This window comes from Pezoporus occidentalis, unplaced genomic scaffold (assembly GCF_034315485.1).
Source record: "Pezoporus occidentalis ecotype Australia unplaced genomic scaffold, CSIRO_AGI_Poc_V1 ctg12, whole genome shotgun sequence".
Lineage (NCBI taxonomy): Eukaryota > Metazoa > Chordata > Aves > Psittaciformes > Psittacidae > Pezoporus > Pezoporus occidentalis.
In genome coordinates, this window is record NW_026912994.1 from 1015152 (window position 1) to 1038176 (window position 23025).

Consider the following 23025-nt stretch of genomic DNA (forward strand, 5'->3'; position numbering starts at 1 on the left):
TTGTGATGAGCTCATGTGTTTTTCCCCAGAGGACTGAAATGTGTGATCGAAAAGCTTTTCCTCCATCTCTTCCCCTTGCAATGTTAGGGAGCATCTCCTGGCTGGCTCACAGTACCCACCTCTCATCCCCTGGGCCACCAGTGCTGGGGCTGGTAAGGGCTGTTTCTCCTCCTTGCTGATTTCCTTCTTCACACTGTTCTTACTACCTCACAACACCAAGGATGTGGTGACTCTGTGGTGACTCTGTGGTGAAACAGGTGCCATCCAGTTCACTGCAGCCCTGAAACAAAGAGCAGAGCTGAGCTGTCATGTTTGCAGAGGCCAGATGGTCCTCACATTAGATGAAATTCAGAAAAAAAGAAGAGATTATTCACCAAGATGGAAAGTGGGTGTGGAGAGGCATTGGAAAGGATTTGTTTGCTGCTCATCTTTGCAAGATAAATGGAAACTAATTAGGCAAATTAATGAGGAAAGGCAAGGAGGAGGTGTGATTGCCTGGATGTAGCCTTCAGTCCCTCACTGACAGTTTGCCAAACAGGAGGGGAGGATGGAGGAAGGAAAAGAAACATGTCAGAGCAGACAGACTATTTTCTATATTCCCCACTTTCCTTCCCTCCTTAGACAGGACAGGATTCTGGTCAGGTGTGGTTTTTGCCTGAGCCTGGATGAAATTTCATATAGTCCTACATTTTTCAGGGACCATTGTAACACAGTCTTTTGAATATGGAATGCTTCATGAAGTTGTGTGTCATCCTTGTGCAGGGGCCATGCTAATCTTCTCTATATCGTTCCAGTTTTAGTATATGAGCTGCTGAAGCTACCAGTATAAATGCTAATTATTTTCAAAAGCATTTTGTTGCTGAGTGATGGAATTGGAAGATTTTGTTTAAATTGGAAGAATTCAAATTCTTCTTCAATTCAGAACAAGAATGAATTCAGGGACCATATTTGATGGAGGGGTGAGGCTGCTCCTTTGTATGTACAGGGACATGAAATACAACTCACCCATACAGATGAGAAAGCAAGTTTACTCTCCCATTAATACTTTTACCTGGTTTTGTAGTATAGCTCATATTAATGTCCTTAGTTCAAAATTTCAAAACCCTTAGAAATATTAATAAACATTATGCAGTAGCTCAGGAATAATTTATACAAAGTGCAGTGAAGGTACTTTCTAGCAGTGCTTGTTGTTTTAAGGCATTTCTAGTGAAGACACTCCTAGTGAAACGCTCAGATGGGCACATGTCATTTGTTTCATATCACCATAGGCTCTGAAGCTAAAAATCTGCATTAACTTTTGGCAGGAATTGCAAGTGAGGCACTATGGGGGTTGGCCATGACCCCAAATCCCCTGAGCACGGGAGGAAAGTTTTCCTTGATTTTTCTGCCTTGACGTAAGGCCATGGAGCAGGGATGCTCTGCCGAAGAAGGGAGCTGGAAAGGGCAAGACCTTGGAGGGAAGCTGTAAGAATTAAATAAGCTCAGGAAAGATCTCCAGGCTGAAATTTGTACTGTTGTCTTTGTTATTTTTAAGTGTGTACAAAAACAAGTCCTGGCACAAAGGTGAGTTTGGGTGAATAATTTTTAGACTGAAGGTTGTTCACAGTTGAGTTTTTTGATTCTCCAGTGTTAATTATTTCTGCGCTGTGATGGATCATGTGAGGCACAGGGATTTCTTTGCATCCCAAAGTGGATAACCGATATGTAAAATCGGAGAATAACCCGTAGTTGGTAGTGAATAATTGAGAAGGCCTATGAGATAAGTGTATTAAATCGGTAGAATTTTAATCTGAGGTTTTTGAAATATTGTTTCCTTTTCCCAAGTAACAAATGACATGATCTGCACAAGCATGTCAAACCAAAGTCAACATTTATCTACATGAAAACATCTGCAAATCAAGATCTTACACACTGTTTGTTCAGCACTGAAAGTATATCAGCCTTTCCAGAAATAATAAAATAAAAACATTTACCTTCTGGATGATCATTCAGATATCTTATAAAGTAAACCCACTCTGAGTCAGGAAAGCATTGAAAAGTGTTCATGAAATCAAGGGATTTGGTCTTGTCATAGTGAAGTCAATGGCAAAGTGCCCATAGAGTTAAATCCTAAAGAAAACAGCCACTGGAGCAATGAGCTGTAATCTTCCTTAATCCATAATATCAGCTGTTGACAGGTACATAGAGAGTGATTAATAGGATGCTAAAAAATGTTAACAAAGCAATAGGGACTTAGAGACTTCTCTGAAAATTTCTTTATCACAGTTCTAAATTCACCAGAGGTACCATGATTACAGTGTATGACAAAACATATGTTTTCTCTACCAGCTTGCTAGCAGGTCTTATCAAAAGTGTTATCAGACTATCAAGAAGCAACTAGTGGAAATGAAACTCCTGTTCTTCTCTTCCCTGTTCCTTCTTAGAGATGAGAAGAAAAGCCCATCTGGGATCTGACTGTCTCACATGTTCTACAAACCCTGGTCAGACCTAAGATCTTTCCAGCTCTAGCTCGTACTTGAAACATTTCTCTCCGAGGGATTTTTATGATTAATTTTATTTTTAACAAGACTTTAAAGGAGAATGGGGAATGTACATCACATAGCCTACATTTTGTATCAGCTGCTGCTTTAGCTAAAACCAGCAGCCTTAAATAAGACAGTGTAGGAGGGCTGCTGCACAATGTCCTCTGGGTGTCCAGGCTGCAGCCCCAGCTCCCGTGCCAGGCAGATCACATGAACATATTTGTATTAGAGGGATAAGCTGTCAGTTTATTTGTTTTCCTGTTTTAGGACTGATTGAAAGGAACCTTTGCATTGATAAGGGAGCTTTTAGAGCCATCCATTGTACAAAACCAAGGAGATTTCCAGGCTATTGCTGTCAGGTGTCCCAGCAGCTTGGTACATAGTAGAGGGACCATGCACTGGTCCATAGACGTCTTCAGAGACCTAACCAGGATTCTTGCCATCTAGCAAGATTTAGGTTTCTGTTGATACTTCAGTACTGGATTTGAATGACTCCAAAGAGCAATGGTTAACCAAAAAGATATTTTAGACTTGGTTTGGATATTTCTTCTCAGTCTGGAGGATATGGCCTTCAAAAAATACTGTACTTTAAAAAGTAGCATGATAAACACCTTAGAATGATGACCTATGAAGGCCTTTGTAAGCTCCAGGAATGTCAGTATGATCCTGTCACCAGTACGAAGACGCACAGCCAGCAGCTTCAGGGAGATTTGTCTGGCTTTTGCTGCCTTCTCTGCTGGATATGGAGCATGCAGAGATGGTTTATGGTTTGGGTCATCAGGACTAACTCAATCAAAAGCATGTTGAGCTCACAGTTACTCCTGCCCTTCCCACCATAAAGCTCGTTGAGAACAGTCAGTCTCTCAGGAAACCCAAATTCTGTTCCTACCAAGGACTGTCTGACAATATTTTCAAGGAAACAGCTCTGAACCATGCATGGATTGAAGGCAGATGGAAACTTATTTCTAGGCATAAGCATGTCGTGAGTCTTCCTGGGATTTCCTAAGTACAACTTTGTGGCAGCCTCTCCACCACGTCTAGATTGTGCCTCAGGTTTCCTCACTCAAGGGACCTCCAGAACTAGCGTCTCAAATCTGAAGACTACAGAACAAAGCTTGGTGTCTCAATGAAAACTATTAATACAGATGCTGTATGGCTCATGATTGTTAGAGATCTCACTGTACAGACATGCATTTATTTGATATATTTCTTTATGAAGAATGTGTGGAGTAACCAAAGATTTTCTATGTCCTTGATATATATTTCTGTGGGCAAATATTGAAGGGTGTGAGGAGGAAGTCAGCATCTGTATTTTTACGTTTTGTTCCCTGATTGAGGTTAATTTTAATTTTTTCAATATATGCTCCAGTATTTTACTGAGCTTGTCTTTCAATGGGATTATTTTGAAAAGAGCTATTAGATTTTCCTGTGCTACTTTCTTTCCCCTCCTAATGTTCATGGATAGAAAAGGCTTAATGTTCACTACAAAGGTAAACCATTCAGCCCCCAAAACTAAATACAAGCCCAATAAAAAACAAATTCTCCTTCCTTGATATATAAAGAGCTGCTTTCTGTAACTCATTTTTAAGAGGCTGTAATACACAATCAGAGCAATGACATGCCATTGAAATAGGCATATTATTAACTTGAAGTAAGGATAAAACCTGTAGCTGAAGCATTTAAAAATAATGCAGTTTGGGTTGTGTAGATATTACTTCTACTCCAGAGTACACGCAGCAGCTTACTACATGTTCACAAAAGCATTCACTTTGGGCTGGAGCAAGCTATCATGCTGACAGAGCAGCACAGCTCCCTCAGAGAGCCCTGGACCTGCTCCTTCCTAACTGCAGCACTACAAATTGCCATGAAACTCACTGAGGAGTAGGGGTCATCCTGGACTGAGCTTAATTCAACTCAAAGGTAAAGCAGAAGCAACCTCTTACTCCTGACACCCCCTTCCTTGTGTTTTTCTGCCCCGGGCAGCCCCTGGTTAGCTCTCTGCAGCTTGAGAGTCAGCCAAGCTGCAGCACTTCAGTTGTTGAGTGAGGACAAAAAAAAAAACAACCCACGAGCAAAACCTGTGTAGACCTTGTTGGCACCTCTGCTGTGCAATTTTGACTTATTTATGACCTGGAGCTTGCCATCAAGAACATGACTCTCAGGAAGAAAAAAGCGTGGTCCCCAACAGCTAGAATCAGGATGCAGTGACCCAGCAAAGAAAGCTGAGCTAAACAAGTGCCCCATCCGCCTGCCTGGCTGCTTGACTCTGCCTCCAGCTCAGCATCTCAAGTGTGTTGGGAGGCGGATTTAATCCGCTGGCTGCTGCAGCCCTCTCGTGGCCACGCAGACCCAACTGCGCTGCTGCGTCCGGGCTTCTGGGAATGCGCAGGCAGAAGTTCCCTGTGGGAGGAGAGCCTATTTTAGAAAGCACAAGTAGTTATTAAATAGCGTATTTGCCCAAGAATAAATATGTATATAAATAAATGGAACACACACTTAGGATAGCATTTGTTCCAGGTGAACAGGCAGGATTGATTTTAAATAACTTGCTTTTCAAGAATCAAAAGAAAAAAATACAGATAAAGCATTAAGCAGTCATGTTTTTAATGGGCTTCCCTGTTTCATCTCCTTAGGCTGTCACTAAAGAGTCTGCTTTGAAGAGCTCTTTTTCTTCTGAGCATTTGCACATTGATTTACAATGGTGTGGGTAAATTTGGTGCTCACAGGTTTTGCTGAGTATCTGCTTACCAGAAACATGTCTACCTGCACAGAAAACTCCAAGGAGGGTTAAAAACCTCTTGGTTTGAGGAAGATCTGGGGGAACTTGGGCTGTTCCAAATGTCTGCAAAGACTAACAGATAGTTCTTTGGAGCTTGAAAAGCAAGACTGTTTTTTTGGTATATTTTGGTTTTCTTTTTAATCTGCCACGTAGAGACAGAGACATCACCAACACTTGGAAGTATACCATGGGCATTAACCGTGGAAGGAGAACACTGATGAGAGCAGTGCTGAGAGCCTCCCAGCAGTACACTCACTGCCCAGTGCTGCAAGCAAGCACAAGCAAAGGAGATAGATACCTTCAGAATAAAAAATAAAATGGATCAAAATGAAAGGCTTGTGCATAGGTATGGAATACTCTGGAGGAGACTGTCCGGTTTTGACTGATGTTTCTTAGACTGACAGCAGTAGTACTTACAGACCAGTGTGCTGCAGTCCAGACAGAGAGATGATGTTACGTTTTCCATTGCTTTTCTCTTTTATTCCTTACAGTGGTTTCAGGACAAATGGCTGCATGTCAAAAAGGTATGAAAAAAAGTGCAAACCAAAACCAACCAACCAAAACAGAAACCCAAACAAAGAAAACCAAACCAAACTAAATAAAAAAAAAAAACGCCCCAAACCAAAACAACCCAAACAAGCAAAAAACAAAACAAACACTGAAAAAACAAAGGACAAAGTAGAGCCACGATGACTGTATGAACTGACATTACCTTTTCAGATATGAACACTGATACTGGTCAGTCTATCTGGGCAGAGAGATGGTGTGTGGGCTGCAGGTAGGTTTATTGGGATCATAGCATGTAATAGTCTACAAGCCAATGTGCTGAGCCACGTGCTCATGATGCTGGAACAAGCCTTTTGATTAATAACAGGCATCACTAAGGCAGGTCCTTAGGGTACACACAGACATGTGCTTTCCAGCTTAAGCACAGAAAAATCAGTTTATAGTGGCAGGCTCTGTGCCTGCAGGTATCTGAGCTGGTGCTTCCTGCCCTGAGAGCTATTTGCAATGAAGCCAGTGGGACTGCAGGCAGCTTTCCCCCCCTACGCTCAGGCACAGCACGACGAGACAATGCAATGCCAAGCCTCACTAACATTCCGTGCAGCATCTCCCTCTAGAGCTGGGCCCCGGGGGCACATCCTTCAGCCCTTTGAACAACTCAGGTCCCTGTGGAAATAATCTTAACTTACCTGTATTAACATCTTAACTACATACATTATATTTAAGTAACATCGGTTCTGTTTTGCTGCACTGCAGCTATGTGGCTTCGAGTGAGCCAAGCTCCCTTCCGCAGATGCAGCATAAGGACAAGCTGCAGCTCGCTCACAGCTTTTCCACATCCTCAGGCCCATCTTTCTCACAAGAAACCCTTAATGTTTCCATAAAATGGCATTTTTGTTTTGTTTTGTTTTTAACTAAATAACCTCTTTGCTCTTCATTTTCTGTAAGCCCACATGTGCAAAAAAAAAATGTGACCTTTTTGGTTTAAGATTGTTTTTATTTTAAATGGAGAAAAACAGTAGTAAGAAAGTAGCTAAATTAATGTCTGCCTGAAAGAACACAGGGCAGCTATCGTCCTGGGATCCAAAAACATCTCCAAACATAATAACTGGTAATTTTTTAAGACATGCCTATATTACGAGGTGCTGAGATGATTTTGGCAGTGAATACCTACACTGATACCCGCATGTGAAAAAGCCTAGCTCAGAGCAACGTACATCTCGTATCTGGGTGCAACAAGGCACATTACTTGGGTGCAAAGCAGTAGGGACACCTTTCCAATCTTGCCCTGGCACAGCTGGAAGCAGTGGGTCTCTATGCAGCCGGCACGGAGGCTGCAGCTTCATCCCAGCTGAAAAACAGCACCTGGTCATATAGGCATGTAAACATGCTGGCTTTATAAAAAAAGTGGAAATCCCAGTGTCAAAAGCACAGACAAGATGCATACTGTCCAAAACCAAGTCCATGTAGGCTTTTAGTGAGATGAAGCTCTTCACTCTCTGCAAAATGTTTTCCTAGGGCTAGACTAGGACCTGGTGTAGCAGAAGTGTCCCTGCCCAAGACAGGGAGGTTGGAAATAGATGATCTTTAAGGTCCCTTCCAACCCAAACCATTCTATGATTCTATGACTGAATAGCCAGGGTGAAATCTTGGCCCCGATGACCTCAGCAGGACAAAGAGCTCATCTCTGGTGTCACAGGTGGCCCTGGCTGGGAATGAGAGGCTGCAGCTGAGCCTCACTTTCTCACCTTCTTGCCCGTGAGTTGCCTTCTTTCTATGCTACACCCTTCTGCAACTGCATTGCCTCCATACCCACCTAATTTGTCTTCTACAGTTGGTCCGGACTCTAGGAATCAACCACAATCATACTCAAGTTGTTGCTGAAGATGATCCTCCCATCCTTTTTGCTGCTGCACTCTGGCTGGCAGAGAGCCTCCTGCAGCTGCCGCCTCAGACCTGGAGGGGCCGTGCCCAGGAAGTTTTTTGTCCCTGTCAGGAAATCCATCATGCAGCCTCCAACCAGGTCCCCATCAATAAAGCACTCAGTGATATCCCAGCCCGACAGGAACTCATAAATGCGGTATTCAATACCAAGTCTCTTCAAAATATCTGTGATGCCGTTGGAGGTGATGTAGTGGCCACTGTCTGTGGAAGGCAAACAGTGTCTGTACTTCTTCCATAAGCTGGCCCATCCACTACTGTCTGACAGAACAGGAGGAAAGGTTACTTCTGCAAAGCCAAAGCAGTCAAACACCAGCTAATGCAACTACTACATGAGTTTGAAATGCTCCCGTGCTGCTGACCCAGAGCTTTCCCTTTACTTGAGTCCACTTATAAACATCCATGCCCAGGGAGAAGTAAATCTGTGGTCTCCCCACTTCTTCCAAAACTCTCCCATTAAAAGAAAATTCATGGGAGATGGCCTCAGGCACTGGATTTCGCTAGAAGGATTACACACAGAGGTACCAGTGTGCTGAGGCTGCACATGCACACTACCTATTAAGTGCCCTCTGCTAAAATATTGTAGATGTTTTTATACATCAAACCTCAATTTTAAGTGAATATTGAAGAATACGTAGCTGAAAAAGACAGTCCAAGCTAGCAAGGGAAACAGCCTACCAGCAACATGAGAGGGAGTATTAACGGCAAACATGGGGAGGAAGCATACACCCAAAGACAGGTCCTCCCAGAGCTCAGGTAATGTTTTTACAGTGATGATTTCACCATGAAGGTTTGACCCTCATTCATGAATAGCCACACTTCTCTCTAACCAGTAATTTCACAGCAGGAGGTCTCTTTTAGTTATGGAGCTATTTATCTATTTAATAAGCATGGAAACAATGCCACAAAGGGGTCCCATCACATATTGGGGTCTAAGAGGCTAAGCTCAAGGTTACATGCTCCCTATGAAATACAGCACTGGTTTTATTTAATTATTCTAGAAGAATAAGTGCTACTGAAATCCTGAGAAACAAAAAGTAAAGGTGCCTCTTACCTGATAAAATTATGATCAGGAGTTTACCATGATGGTCAAGGCAGCTGTGGAAAAATTTGATAGTACTGGGAATATCCTCCACACGGTACAGCATCTAGGACAGAGTTACACACAGCCACTATTCCTCCTTCATAGTGCAATGGCCCTTCAAAGGCTTAAACACTTTCTCTATAGAGTTGGCTTTAGCTACTTCACAGTTGCTTCCCAGCCTGTCCTGGCTCAGCATGCACAGTTAAGGATGCCCCACAGGACTGAGCATCACCAGCTCTCCACTGGCACCAACAGCCTGGGGGCCAGACCCAGGGACCTTCTGCTCAGCTTCAGCCACCAGCCAGGTGCTGAACTGCCCACAGAGGGGAGTCTCCTGGTTTGTGTGGGTGGTCCTTATCACCAGGGGCATTTCTCAGACATGCCTGGGACATGGGTAGGATGGGTCTCTTCCAGATATTGAGGAGTTTGCGCTAAGGCAAAGCAGAGCTCATCTCAAAGGCTGCCACCGGGACTTGTAACTTGACACATCCATCAAATCCCCAAAACACTTTCTGGTTGTGAAATCAGCTTTTATGAAATGAAAGCAGGATGTAATGAAAGGAAAATGAAAGAAAAGCCACTAAAGCAAAAGAATAATGGATTTTTTACAAAATATTATTTTGCACATACAACAGCAATGTCATCAGTATCAGAGACACAGCAGCAACATTTCTGACCCAAAACCTGACACAGGTGTTCTTTCACTAAACTTTCTCTTCAGTGCTCTCCAAACTACTCTGATAAGGCAAAACAATCAAGGTCTTTTGCAGCAGCAAAGCATGATTGTTGGTTTCTGTGTGACAGCCTGAGACTTGTCCTGCTTTATTATCTACCATACACAGTTAAACCAGTACAAACCAGGGACCAAAACCAGGGTGGATAGAGAATAAGGTTTGATGTTTGTATAGCTGCTGCAGAAGTTATGGCTCATGGGAGATCTCAGTGAGACCAGTGCTCAGCTCTGGTCCCCTAACTTCATGCATATAGCAGAAATTAAGGGAGTGGCTAAAGCTAACACTCCTATATTAAAACAATACTCCATTACCTGGATCATATGGATGAAGTCAAATTTCTTGTGTGCACCTTTCTCTTTCACCTGTTGCTCATACTCTGAGGAAGTGAGCTGGTGCCAACTAAAAGAGACATTTTCCAGGTCTGGAGCTTGATTCACCAACTCTGTTTAAAAAGTAGTAGAAAAAGATGATTTTCACAGAAAAAGTCATCATTCAAATAGACAGTTCTTGATGTACCCCAGGCAGAAGGTATAGACTTACCTTTGTAAGCTGCTACATGTTGTGCGTTGGGCTCTACAATTTCGTTGTCAATAAGGACACCTGGGTGTGCAGCCTGCAGTATCCTGATCATTTTCAAATCCTGCTCACCTATTCAATAAACATAAAATCATTGCTTCAAAAAGTACTTAAATGTGATGAAAAGATGCAGTGTACCTGCCACCTCCCTGCTGCAAAATCCCCCAGGCAGAAGGGAGGCACTTTCTACCTTGCAGCCTGCATGGTGGCATTGAGCCCGGTGGTAGTCTTACCATGATATTTGACTGCTTCAGGTAACATATCATTACAGATAAGACTAAGAACAAGGACGAGATAAGCAACAGTGCAGAAACCTGCTGGTGGCATTACTCTGTGTCATGGGACAAACAGGTCAAAATAATTAAAGGTCAATATTTAGAAAAAAACAACCAGGAAGCCTTAGTTTCCAACAAAACCACAAAGTTTGAATTGATGCAAGGAGCCAGTTGGCACAACTGTGTAGCTTCAGCATAGCACAGGGTGGTCCATGCCTTGGGCAGTGCCACAGGGACGTGATGGCTGTTCTGGTGTGACACAGCTCCCAGACTCAGGGAGCAGCATGGCAAGAGGAAAGACCCATTGACATGCAGTAACCTGGATCTTCCCTCTTCAGGGACCAGCCACCTGGTCTCAGCTCTGAGCACTGACCGATTTTGGAGCTGCAAATAGAAACTCACATATTTGTGTGCAGGTACCCTGCAAATTTGGCTGTTGGTGCTCCTCTGTTGCTGTCTAAGCTCTGAAGGAGCAAGCAGCATCCTGTCCTATCCTAGGAAATTTCCAGCCTCTTTTGAAATGATGCAGGTTACTCCTGTTTTCTCCCAGAAAGGTCACAATACACCAAGTGTACAAAGAACCTCTGGTTCATCTGGGACTACAGAAACAAACAGCAAAAGTGACCACCTTAAGTGGATCTCTGCGTGAATCCTGTCTGTAGCTTATGGCGGGGCCTAAAAATAGGCCTGCACATGCAAATGCCACACACAGAGATCTTGATATTAAATACTGCATCTTCCCTAGCTGACGTACAAGCTATGAGAAAAGTCTTCATCTTTGACAGGTGTTGCAGTAAATAGAATTCAAGGAGGGAAACAGAAGCCATGCCAGCACTACATGGACATCCAAGGAAGGACGAGCCTTTTGAAATTGGAGAAAAAATAACCAAGACCCCTGAGGAATGCAGTGGCAGCAGTGCAGGGCTGGCCAAAAGCACAAGGAAAGAGGCTGCGGCTGCATATGTTGAAGGACCAATAGTTGACAGGATGGAAGATCCCTATAGGAAGGAGCTGATTCATTTTAGGCAGTCCTAAATGCCAGTTAGTATGTGCCTGGGATGGGGAGCACCAGCAATCAGAGGTGCTGACATGGGCTCCTTGCAGGCTCAGGGCAGACAGGAGGTAAAGCATTGCTACCCCATGCCCTGGAGCCACTGTTGGTGGCAAATAGGTGTATCACAGCAAACACGTTTCATAAAAGTTGCTTGGGTGGGGTTTTTTACTCCATCTCTGTAAAATACCCTAATCCAGTCTTTGCAAGAGCAGTGAATAGTGTCCTCATCTGGGGTATCTGCAAAAACTAGCAGTAAAATACAGTGGTTCAGAGTAGGAATTTCTCTGCGCCAGCTTGCCCTGCCAGCAATTCTTCAGTACTAACCACAGTGAGGGTGAAGCACGAGTGAAACCGCTCTGCAAAGAGCAGCCCATGCATCACTAATGGGGAGGTTACAGCCCAGAGAGTTAAATCAGCCATGGGTAAACATAGGGCGAATGAGAAAATGTGATCTGGAGCTGACAACAGTATTTTAGGATGTAGAGTCAGTCCCTAATCCCCATTAATATTTTCATCAACTAAATTAATTCTGGGGTCTCTGTGAAATCAGAGTCCAAGCCTGAAAAGGTCAGGGATCAGATATAACCTTTTGCTCAATGCCATCCCAGCTTACTCCCTGCCTAGCCACAGAAGTTCAGCTCTTGCAGCTGTGGACAAGCTGAGGGGGTGCAACTCTGTACCACGTCATCTGTGAGGGGCAGGAAACCCAGGACATTTTAAAGGTTTTACTTTTCTATTAAAACACCTTCTGAAAAGGAAATAAAAAAAAAAATAGGACTGTGCAAAAAGTTCATTTTCCCCTAGTGTTTTCCTGGAGTCAGAATTTCGGGTTTGTAATACTTAATGAAAATAGAATGCAATTGAGAACTGAGTGATTTCTTCCTGCTTGCTTTCTCATCTGCTCCAAAATATTCCCAGCTGGGGAAAATAGTTTAATGCTATTTTTCTCTCACTCAGGAAAAGAAGGGGAAAAAAAAAAAAAAGAAAAAGAAAAGTGAGAAAAATACTTGCATTTGAAAGTATTAGCACTTAACATTCATCTGAAAGTACTTTTTAAAGCAAAAGCAAACTCTGACAAATCAAAGTGCCACTTCTTTTCTCTACTTCTTATTTATCCCCAGTTTCCCTAGGAGCAAAGTTGGATGTTTCATCACTTTTTTTATTTTAAACACAAATTCATTTAGAACACCTTCAAAGCTATTTTCCAAAACACGGGTTTCTCTCTGGGGGGAAATACCATTTGCAGTTAAACCTTACTTATCACTGGATATAAACAAAGTAGTAACAAAAACGCACATCTTGAAAAAGCTGAAGCAGCTCCATGCTAATGGTGGTTTGCACCACCTGGAACAGAGCATCGCCCAGCTTTGGCCTTGGGGATCCTTAAAAGCAAAGCAGAAAGAGAGGTCCTTTCAGATGGGATAGTCTAAGATAGGACTTAGGGTGGAACAAACCACTCAGTTCTCTTTAATTCTCTCTGAGAAGGCTTGAAGATGCTCTCATACCTAACCCAGTTCTTGCTTTGAGACATACAAAGCCAGGTGAGAGTCATCAAGAGGAACAGACTAAGCCAAAATCATCCCACTCATCTCACTTCTCAGAAAGATTTGAGAAGCAGTGTTTCAGAAGGGAGATGTGAGAGGGAAGGAGAGGAGATTTCTCTCATCCTGGCTCAACACCCCATATTGCTATTCTCTGCCTCAATGAGAAACATGTTATTAAAACCTGATTTGCTCAGAATTTTGGCATCACCTTCTGCAACCCATAGGGACCCCCCAGCCCCTGTCATCAGGAGTGCTGCTAAGCTCCTTACCTGTGCCACTTCCAACGCCCAGAACATTTATAGTTGATTTTCCATTGCCGAGACTGAAATTACAAATACATACTACTTAACCACAATATGTCACACGACTTCATGTTTCAATTCTAATATCTCAGATGTGACATTTGCCTGGAAATTTTCCTGTTTTGCCACATGAATTAGGCTAGAAATTCAAGCATCACTTTGGAAAGCAGCTATAACCAGCTGCGTGGTGGGAGCCAGCCCCATATTAGCAAGCTCACATATCAAAGTACAGTAGGCATCAGGACATAGTGTTTCTTATCCTTTGCCAGAATGTTTCCTTCATGCAGTGAATGGCACCATGGAAAAATGCCTCAGGGAATCCGAGGGTGAGGGGTTCCCTTTGGGGGTAGCAGTGCTGTGTCTGGCTGGGATGGGCACTGCTGGGCATGCAGGGACAAGGTGAGCCAAAGTGAAACCCATACCCCTTAAGGAGAGAAGTTTGATTTTCCAATATTGGACATAAATACCCAGAGAAAGTAAAAGATGAGGCTATTCAGGTGATTGGAAAGTCTACCTTTTAAAAATCAATCTTGATTTGAAATTGGGAGGGAAAGTCAGAATCTTCAATACTTTTTATCTTAGAAATACTACTTTTGAGAAGACCAAAAAAACCCCAATCACGTGGTTCATAGCAGAATATATAATTACAGACTGGCTTGAGGAAGAGTAGCCCAGGCCAGAGGCTCCTTACTGCTCCGACATGCTTTATGGCCTTGTACTGCTTTGAGGCATGGACTGTGCAGGGTGATTGAGTTTCCCATACACAATCTCAGGAGACTCCACAGAAATGATTCAACAAGAGGAGAACAAGTAGGAAATCCTGGAGGGTGTGAGTTAGTCAAGAGCTTAGCCCTAACTAGGGCCAAGACCCTTTGACAGGCCCATAACCATCATCATAGGAAGCTGCAATGTTTTACATAATTTAAAATTCACATAAATAATTAAATTAAATCTCAAAAAAAAATTATTTTTTTATTAGTATTTTAATGCTTTTTATATATATCTGATATGGAGAATAAAAATTTGACTGCCTAATTTTTTTTTCTCAATGGAGAATAGAGTTTCTGTAACAGCCAAAAATTACCCAACTTGAAAGGGCTTTCATGTGGTTTGTATCTAGGCTGTTCTAAAACTATCTGCGGATATCCAGTCTTAATGTATTACATCAATACTTCACAAACTGATTATCATTTGGTACTTAAGCAATGCAAATCGACTTAGGATAGAAATAAGGAGGTCTTAGGGGACTGAGAAAACCAAGAATTAGTCACTAGAAGGGAATTAGAGATGTGTTTCTGTTTGGGCTGATGTCCAAATGTCCCAAATGCAGGGAGAAAGCACAAGAGATCTTTCTTTTGAAAGAAACAAACAAAAACCCCAAAACCGTTAATCCTTGGAAAATGACCTAATGAAAAAGGATGGACATGAAAATTAGGTCTTGATTCTTTCCTTAAGCTGAGAGGCAATGCAGTGTATTAGTTGCAATGGCATGTATTCTGGAGTCATTAAACGGAATATCCTTGTTCTGGTTTTATCTGGGATAATTTTCTTCCTAGTAGCTGGTGCAGTGCTTAGTTTTGGATTTAGTCTGAGAACAAAGCTGATAACACACCAATGTTTCAGTTGTTACCCTGATCTTGTCTTAGTGACTGATCTTGTCAGTCTCATGCTTTGCCAGTGAGTAGAGGCACAAGAAGCCAAGAGGAAACAGAGACAGGACACCTGACCCAAACCAGCCAAAGGGGTATTCCATACCACAGTGTGTCGTGCCCAGTGTACAAACTGGGGGGAGTTTGCCTGGAGGGACTGACAGTTGCTTGTATTAGGCAGAGTATCAGTCAGTGGATGATAAGCAATTGTATTGTCCACCACTTGGGTTTTGGGGGAATTTTATTTCTCTGTCTTTTTGTTGTTTCCCTTTTCATTACATTATTGCTATTATTATTATTATTACAATTATTAATATTAATGTTGTTGCTGTTGTTATCATCATAATATTTTACTTAATTTCAATTATTAAATTATTCTTATCTCAACCCACAGGTTTTACCTTTTTCTGATTCTCCTCCCTATCCCACCAGGACAGGGAGGGGGGTGAGCAAGCAGCTGCATAGTACTTAGTTGCTGACTGGGCTTAAACCATTTCAATCCTAAAGATCACAATTAAGGGACTTAAAAATTAGTAGCATTAAAAGTTCATTCCTGCTCCAGAAAGTCCATAAACATGTTTTCTGATCCTTGAATGCAGGTTGCCCTTCCAGGATAACATGCCTTTCCCACCTTGGTGGAAGTGCTTTCTTACCCAGCCATGATGTTGGGCAATTCTTTCTTGTTGAACTCATCCATGCACTGATGCTCTGTTGAATGATCCAAAAATGACTTGAAGGCCTCTACATACTCCTCAGCTGTGAGACTTCTCATGGAAGGGATCACATATAGCTCTTGAGAAACAAATACAAATTGTGTGTTAGTGGTTTCAAGGCAAATGAAGGATGAAAGCACTTACCTTGTGGAAGAAACCCAACACAAAAGAAGCCAGAGATTTGGGAATATGGTACAGAGGACACATGGGCTAGGAGCCGTTCATAACACTTCCCAACCTGTTCACAATCCGGTTTTGAAAATTATTCTTAGATGTCCTATTCTATCAGCATATTTGTTAAGTGCTTTATTACTACAGGTCAGCCTGAGGAAAATAACTCCAAAATGCTCAGCCAGATATGGGGTACTCAGTTTACAGAAAGGGAGGTAACTGGAGAGTTTTTCTGAAAGAATCAAGGCAAGAAGGTGAAGGGAATTGCCTAGCAGGTCCAAACCTGGAGGGGCCATCGCTCACACATATGCTGGATTGTGTAACTGAAATCACCAGCTGTTGGCACACTTGCTGTTAGGGAGAAGGCAACGCAAAAACTGCCACCTGCAGCTGAAGCAAATATAGTCAACACCGAACACCTGATTTCTGAATCTTGCCAGCATGGGACTGCAATGCACTGCCAGAGAGGTGAATTTCTGACTAGGAACTGCAGGTTGTGGGCAGGAGGGACACCAGCAGCAAAAGCATTTCATCTGAATAGGCTCACGCTTAAACATGTGTGGCTGAGAACAAGAGTTCTAGCTCTAATACCCAGGTTGCAAGCAATTATTGCAAAGACTCACTTTATCACTGTCTCATTCTAAGGACAGCCCTGCTCTAACCAACTGCTTGGGTCTGAGGAGCAACAGTAAAACTAAGGCTCATGAGAAGATTCCATGAGCTGAGTACTCGCCCTGGGGTCTATCTCAGAGGGCTGCAGTAGGAAGGCAGTCATAGTGCCAGCCTCAACATGTGAGATCAGCATAGGAAAGGTAGCATTCAACAGGAAAAAAATCAGCTTTTCCTCCTAAATAAAATGAGAATGAAGGACAGAACTCAGCAGAACATCTTCATCATCAGTTTTGCCTTTTGAGGAGCTGCTTTTTAATTATCAGCTTTTAGTTGCACTAGTAAGAAAACTGTATGTCTCATACGAAACTGTGCTGTTTCCAAATCACATCATTGGCAGCTGTGTTTCTGGTAGGCATGTATGGAGATCCTACATGTATCCAGCCCTATTGGAGGTAAGTATACCAACATCTATCCTCAACACTTTGACATATACCCTAAAACCTGAAATCACCTGAACTGCAGTCAGTTTAGCATCCTGGGGTTTTGTTGTTTTGTTTTGTTTTTTAATCAATCTCAAACTCCAGAAGAACTCAAACATGTTTGCAGTGATAGCAAGCTGAGTGGGCATTTTACTTTAATCTCTTTATTTTTTTCTTTTTCTCCCAAATACCTGAGTTATCGTGTGGAGCTGTCAGAATCTCTGCTTCAAAGTTCATGCTGGGGAACCTATTCCTGTAAGGAAAGTATAGCACTTCAGTTATTTGAAGAACCTGTATGCTTTTTTGAAGCTGCATTGAAAATGCAGAACAAAGAGAAGATGTTCCAGGACAAACTTTCCTTGTCTGATAATCAATACTGTTTGTTCTCTTTGACTAGGCTAAAGAAAGTCAAAATTTCTCAGTTAGCTGATCACCTGTAAGTATCAGCAACAGACTGGCCACCTGCACCAGTGCTTGTCTGAGATGTGCTGTGGAAGCTTTTCCTGTCTCTGAAGAATCATTAAGCAGTCAATATAGTGGATATCACATACACACTCTGTGAAACCTTTAATCATGAACAGAGTAAAAGAAATAGCAGTGAAATTAGGAAAAGGCTATAGTGAGCTTCAGCATCTGAAGTGCTAAAATATCTACTTGGCCCAAAGTTTCATGGATCTTTCTGCTGTGACTTTTTTTTTTATCTTAGGATTTTTCTGTCTGCAACCTTGGTAACTTCTAGAAGGTACAGGACTCAAGGGGCAAAAGGCCATTTGACAATAAATGTTTTCACTCAGTCATGTGTTTTCATTCTTAGTTTAGGGGGGTTCTGTGAAGATTTCCAGCAATTAAGTCACATCTTCACTTTCCTTTGACAGTGTGCCTCATCTATGAAACAGGGATGAGGTGCCACTAGCAAAAGGAAGGGATGACATTAAATTGGAGCAAGGACCCCAATTCTGCAAAGAAAGTGTTGGGGTGAGGTTATCTATGCAAGGGGAATAGTCATCTTCTGGGTAACCACATTTCAAAATCAAGATGCACAGCAAGACTTAGAGGTGACATTCTTGTATAACCTGGGTTTAGACACGTTTCTGCTCCCGAAGCTTTGCTGTTAGAAAATGCTTCATGATAAGCAGTCTGCAACAGCAGTAAGCATCCCCTGAGTCCCCTCTGTCAGGGAAAAAACTCCTGAGTGAACAAGAAATGAGCCAAGAGGCAGAAAAGAAAGACGGGAGTCTTGTAGTGGGGCTCTGAGATACAAATATGCAATGACTATGCTAGCAAGTAGCAAGGAAGTGGTCATATGTGCAAATAACACACTGCTTTGTTTGATGAAGGAAAGAAAAGACTAAGATGTCCCAGAAGTCTTGGAGATGCCGGGGTGGGCTGGAGGCCTATAACACCAGTTGTTTTCATCTGAGTTCACGGCCAAAGTTGTGTACTTGGCTCCCACAAGGTATGTCAAAGGTCTTGGTTCCACCACCTTGACTTCACCTCTCTCTAGAAAAGACGTCACAGAAAGGCTGAAGTCAGCCCATCTCCATGAGCTCCAGCTTGGCTGGAGGCCAGTTCCCCCAGTCTCCACTCAACCCTGTAACCTCTTCTATCTTTGCCTATCAAAACAGAGGACTATTCTGTACTCTCAGCTGGCTGAATCAAGCAACATGGTTTTCAGAATAAATCTCCTACTAAAATGCTGAAGGGCAGTGTGCCTTCCCCTGTGCAGAGCGGAGCTACTCTTAGGGTCCCGGAATACAACTCAATTTCTGACCGGTCAAATGTTTCCAGCCATCCCAGGAGACCTGCCAGGTGACCTGGACAGACTGCAGCGCAAGTATTCACCAGGAGGGATGATGCCAAGGTAACTCTTTCACCGAGACTTTTGCCATTTCTCCCCAGGCAGGGTTTCTAAGATTAACACTTGTTGCTGGGAAGGCGAAACAGGCTTAATTATTGCTAGGAACAAATGGACTTCCTCTAAAATCTGGCTTAAAATCTAGCTGTCCATCCCAGCACCTCAATACACAACAGCAAGACTGAAGCAGTGACTGCCAGGGAGTGAGATGCTCATGGGCAGATGATCCTGACATGGTTCCTTGCTAAGTCAGAACTCAACGTTAGCGAGGTTAAACCTGTTCCCCCCTCTGAACGGAGCAGGTTGCATTACTGAGTGTAGGTGCAGGACACAGAGGGAATTCAGAATGTCACTTTAAATGATGCAGCACCTTTAAGTTCAAAAAGTCACTAAATTCAAGATGTTTATAGCGACACAAATTGCAAGAACATCTCATAACTCACCATTACACCTAAACTTCGGCTGCTAAGGGACTAAAGGTCTCCTCACAAAGGCTGGTTTAGACCCCATCCCTCCCAGGACACGGGTGCACCTGCTGTTACTCCCATCTTGCGCACATCCATCTGTGACACAGGGACAGCAGGGGCTGGCTCTGACACCCAGCCGGATGGTGGCAAAACTTGCACCCTCACTCCCTTCCAAAATCCACGTACCTCTTCATCTCTGGGACGGGGTCCATGGTGTGGCACGTGCCGTGCTGGGACACGGCGGCTGGGCAGGGGCTGGGGGCTAGCCAGGTACCTGGTCCCTATGTTAGCATGTCCACCTGCTGCCCCGCTCCGTGCGCGCCATTCAACCCAGCACGACGGAGGTGGCGACCCTGGCGTGATTCCGCAGCTCTGCCGGCACCTGTTGGGACAGGCAGCGTCACTGGAGAGGGAAGGGGAAACCTGAGCTCGTGAGGAAGCAGCAAGGGGCCGGGGCGGGCAGCGCACCGGGCCTGACGTCTGCGGGGCTGTCCTCATCGCGCAGCAGCTGCGCTGTTTTCAAGGGGAGGGAAACAAAAGGGACAGATTGAGACTTCTAAACCTGAGTGGAAGTGGCTGAGGGGTTCAGCCAGCGCCGGGAGACCTGGGGGCCGTTTCCATCACGTTTTAACAGGCTTTGAACCCTGCTGCTCCATCTTCACTGCCCTGGGCGGGAGGAGACGATCTCCTGCATTCTTGCCGTGCTGCTGCCTGAGGGATGGACATGCTGGGGATGCGCTGAGAGATCCCTGCTTTCTCCAGACAGGAGAGGCTCACTGGCTGCCCAGACACCTGAGCAAGTGATCTTTCCAGCTCTGATTCAGGGAAATATGGGGCACGGTGGCAGTGCCGGGGGCACTGCAGCCCTGTGGGCAGCCTGGACCCCCCGTCCCTGCCCCACGAAGGGGATGGGGGAGATGGGGAGCCAGGGTGAGGGGCAGCAAGCCCAGCCTGCTCCCACTCTGCTTGCTGAGCCACAGGGATTAAAAACAAGGAAACATTTTTAGAGGAGAGCTGTCTGAGACAGACGTGGATGGATGTCACCCAGGGTGGGATGGCACAACAGGAGATTCAGTCGTGACAATCGCAAATACAGAAAACCCCGTGTGCTCCCTGCACCTGGATTTGGCCTTTTCTCCTACAGCGCCCACAAGACTGATGCCTCTTTTGACTAAAATCTAATAACACAAGTGTAAAAAAAGAAGGACTTAAGGACTTTATATTTTCAAGTGAGGCCCAGCGGTGGGAAGCGCAGCATTAAGATCCTCTCCACTCCCATTCCCTGAAGGCAACATGCAGAACAGATTTAACAAACCCTCCTCCCTTGCCGAGATCCCTCCCCCAAAATACCACCTGCCTCATACAGCTCAGGGAGGGTAGGGATCATGTTCTCAGGTAGGGATGCTTCACCACAAAGACACCTGTTTTGATTCATACTAGATTTGGTTTCCAATTGGATTTAAATTGGAAACACCCCGAGGCAGGTCTGCAGCAGCAAGTTAAGCTAGAAATGGCCACATCATTGCTCCTAACTAAAATATTTGAATCGAAGGTGAGGAAAGACTGGAATACCTTTGCTAGGTCTAAAATGCAGGTTTGGCTCCTGGTCCTGTTTGCCCACCCAGGCCATGATTCTACATCTGTTGTTTCAGTCCCTAAATATTTGCAGCAGAGATGCCAGACACCACCTGCGCAGTGGTGGATGGCACCTGGCATTTCCCAGCCGAGCCCCACATGCTGCAGCCACAACTGCCTCGTGTCCCCCAGCCACCTCCACCTTGTCCCAGCTAAGCCACACTGCCCAGCCAGGCCCAGGAACCCATCCACCCCCCCATGCTGTCACCAGGGATGGGTACCCCACAGGTTCCAGCAGGAAGCCGTACCTCCCCGGAGCAATAGGAGATGTAGAGAGCCCTTCAGCCTCCAGGAGCTTGGAAACCTCCTTGTACATCCACCGGGGGCTGATACGCCTCCCTGGCCCCCCCGTGTCCTCCCATCCCCGCAGCTCCAACAGCCCACTTAGGCGCATGCCACAACTGAGCCGGCATTAGCCTACAACAACAGCCTTTGTTCCCCTGTTGCTGGAAACAACAGCACATTGTGGGCAGCTGCCTGAGCTGGCAGGAATTGGTGGCAGGGTGGCTTTGGAGGATATACCCTTCAGACCCTGTGCTTTGGTTGTTCTGGCAAGCTCATGACTAAATCCGCTCTGAACTGCATTTTTCGTGTGAATTGGAAAAGCTGGGGGTTTTGATTAGGGAGATGATGGTTAAATCTTGAGCCAGGCTGCAGTGTGAGATTAAACAAAGCAACAGTGATTTTCCCCACATGCTGTGGCTGTGGAAATCAGTTTGGGGCTGGTCGTGCAGAAGTAGGTCACTCACTTTTCCCAGGGTGAGCCTGCCCAAAGCCGATGTCACCCATGGTGCTCAGCCCCCTCAGCGCTACACCTCCGTCAGCCCACCATGACAAGCATCAGACTGTGCCTTCAGGCAGGAAAGCCTTGGCATTTGGAAATCAAATTTCAATGAATTTATCATCTGAATATTGGTCGAGTGTTAGGCTGATGAGTGTCAGGAAGGTCCTCGGCATTTTTACGGAGTTCTTTTTGGCACTGCTAGTTTATTGTTTGAGATCCTCCCAGCTCCACTTAAAACAACTGATTAAGGCCCATGCAATGTAACTTTGATTTTCCTGTGAGCAGAGCTCTTTTCTTCTGCAGCAGTGTTTCTTTTTTTTAATTACAATGGTTTCATCAGAGAATTTCAATTTCCTAGACACATTTTCTAAGGTATAGCCAGCAGTTTCTGTACTGTCCTAAGTGAAACATTTGATTCAAATGTGTTATTTACATTAGGCAGGTTCTGGTAGAGAGGAAGGTAACCAGAAATTTGGAGTACCCATTTTCTTGATAGTTAAAGACAAGATTTGCCATTAAAGGAAGAGGTTTTGTTTTGCATTAATCCTATTAAATATTTAGCAGCTCCTGGGCAGCAGTAGGTCTTGGAGCTCAAGAACAGTATTTGTTTTTAAATGTGTATACAGGTTTTTTTTTCCTATAGGAAAAAGAAAGGACTTCTGATAAATACTGAAAAAGATGACATGCGAAAAGCAGAACCTGTCTGTCCTGGGGCCACAGCATTCACTGCTGCTGGGCCCGGCCACTTCAGCCACATTTCAATTCAACCTCACAAAATAACAAAGCATCTAGGTGTGGAGATCAATTATTTTTTTTTTAACACAGCCCTTCCTGCCTCTTTACTGGAGCCTGGCTGCTGGTGCAGTTCTTCAAGAGCTTTCAAAAACACCCTTTTCAAACTATTTGACTGCAGGTCATATCTTATGTAGCTGTAATTACAGAGCTAAGGCAAGGGCAGACAGAATCCAACGTGACCGCCTTCAGAAAAGGCCCTTTGATTCAAGGTGAAGACCAGCTCTTCCCCTACAGACCATACAGTGTTCAAAAAAAAATGATATCTGAGAGCAAAGCCAGGAGCAGAGGCGCGTGCCCTTCACCCCTCCAGAGCTCGTGGGTCTTCAGCCAGGAAAATACGCTCAGAATTTAAATCCCCATGGCTGTACCTGTGCTGCTGCTGCTGACATGTGCTGGGAGCACAGCACTGGCAGGATTAAACACATCCGACAGGTACAGTGCTCCAAAACCAAGGCATCTGTAACATCCTGCTGTATCATGGAGAATTGTCAGCCAAGGAGGGTTTGTCCTGAGCTCAAAGTCAGCAGTGCAAATAGTAAGGCCATAAAGA

The 23025-nt window shown here is 44.2% G+C and overlaps 1 protein-coding gene and 1 non-coding gene across 2 annotated transcripts; both read right to left on the reverse strand.

Annotated features, from left to right (window-relative positions):
* Positions 1-717: 717 nt before the first annotated feature.
* On the reverse strand, positions 718-820 carry LOC134157808 (U6 spliceosomal RNA). Its single transcript, XR_009962473.1, has one exon. It is a non-coding gene; the product is annotated as a U6 spliceosomal RNA (small nuclear RNA).
* A 5952-nt stretch (positions 821-6772) lies between these two features.
* Positions 6773-21243, reverse strand: LOC134156999 (carnosine N-methyltransferase 2-like). Its single transcript, XM_062605492.1, is given in 11 exon segments — positions 6773-8007; positions 8801-8894; positions 9876-10006; positions 10105-10212; positions 13283-13335; positions 15618-15756; positions 17131-17192; positions 19448-19478; positions 19481-19513; positions 19516-19643; positions 21145-21243. Coding segments are annotated over 11 exon segments (1203 nt in total). The 5' UTR covers positions 21213-21243; the 3' UTR covers positions 6773-7651.
* Positions 21244-23025: the final 1782 nt, after the last annotated feature.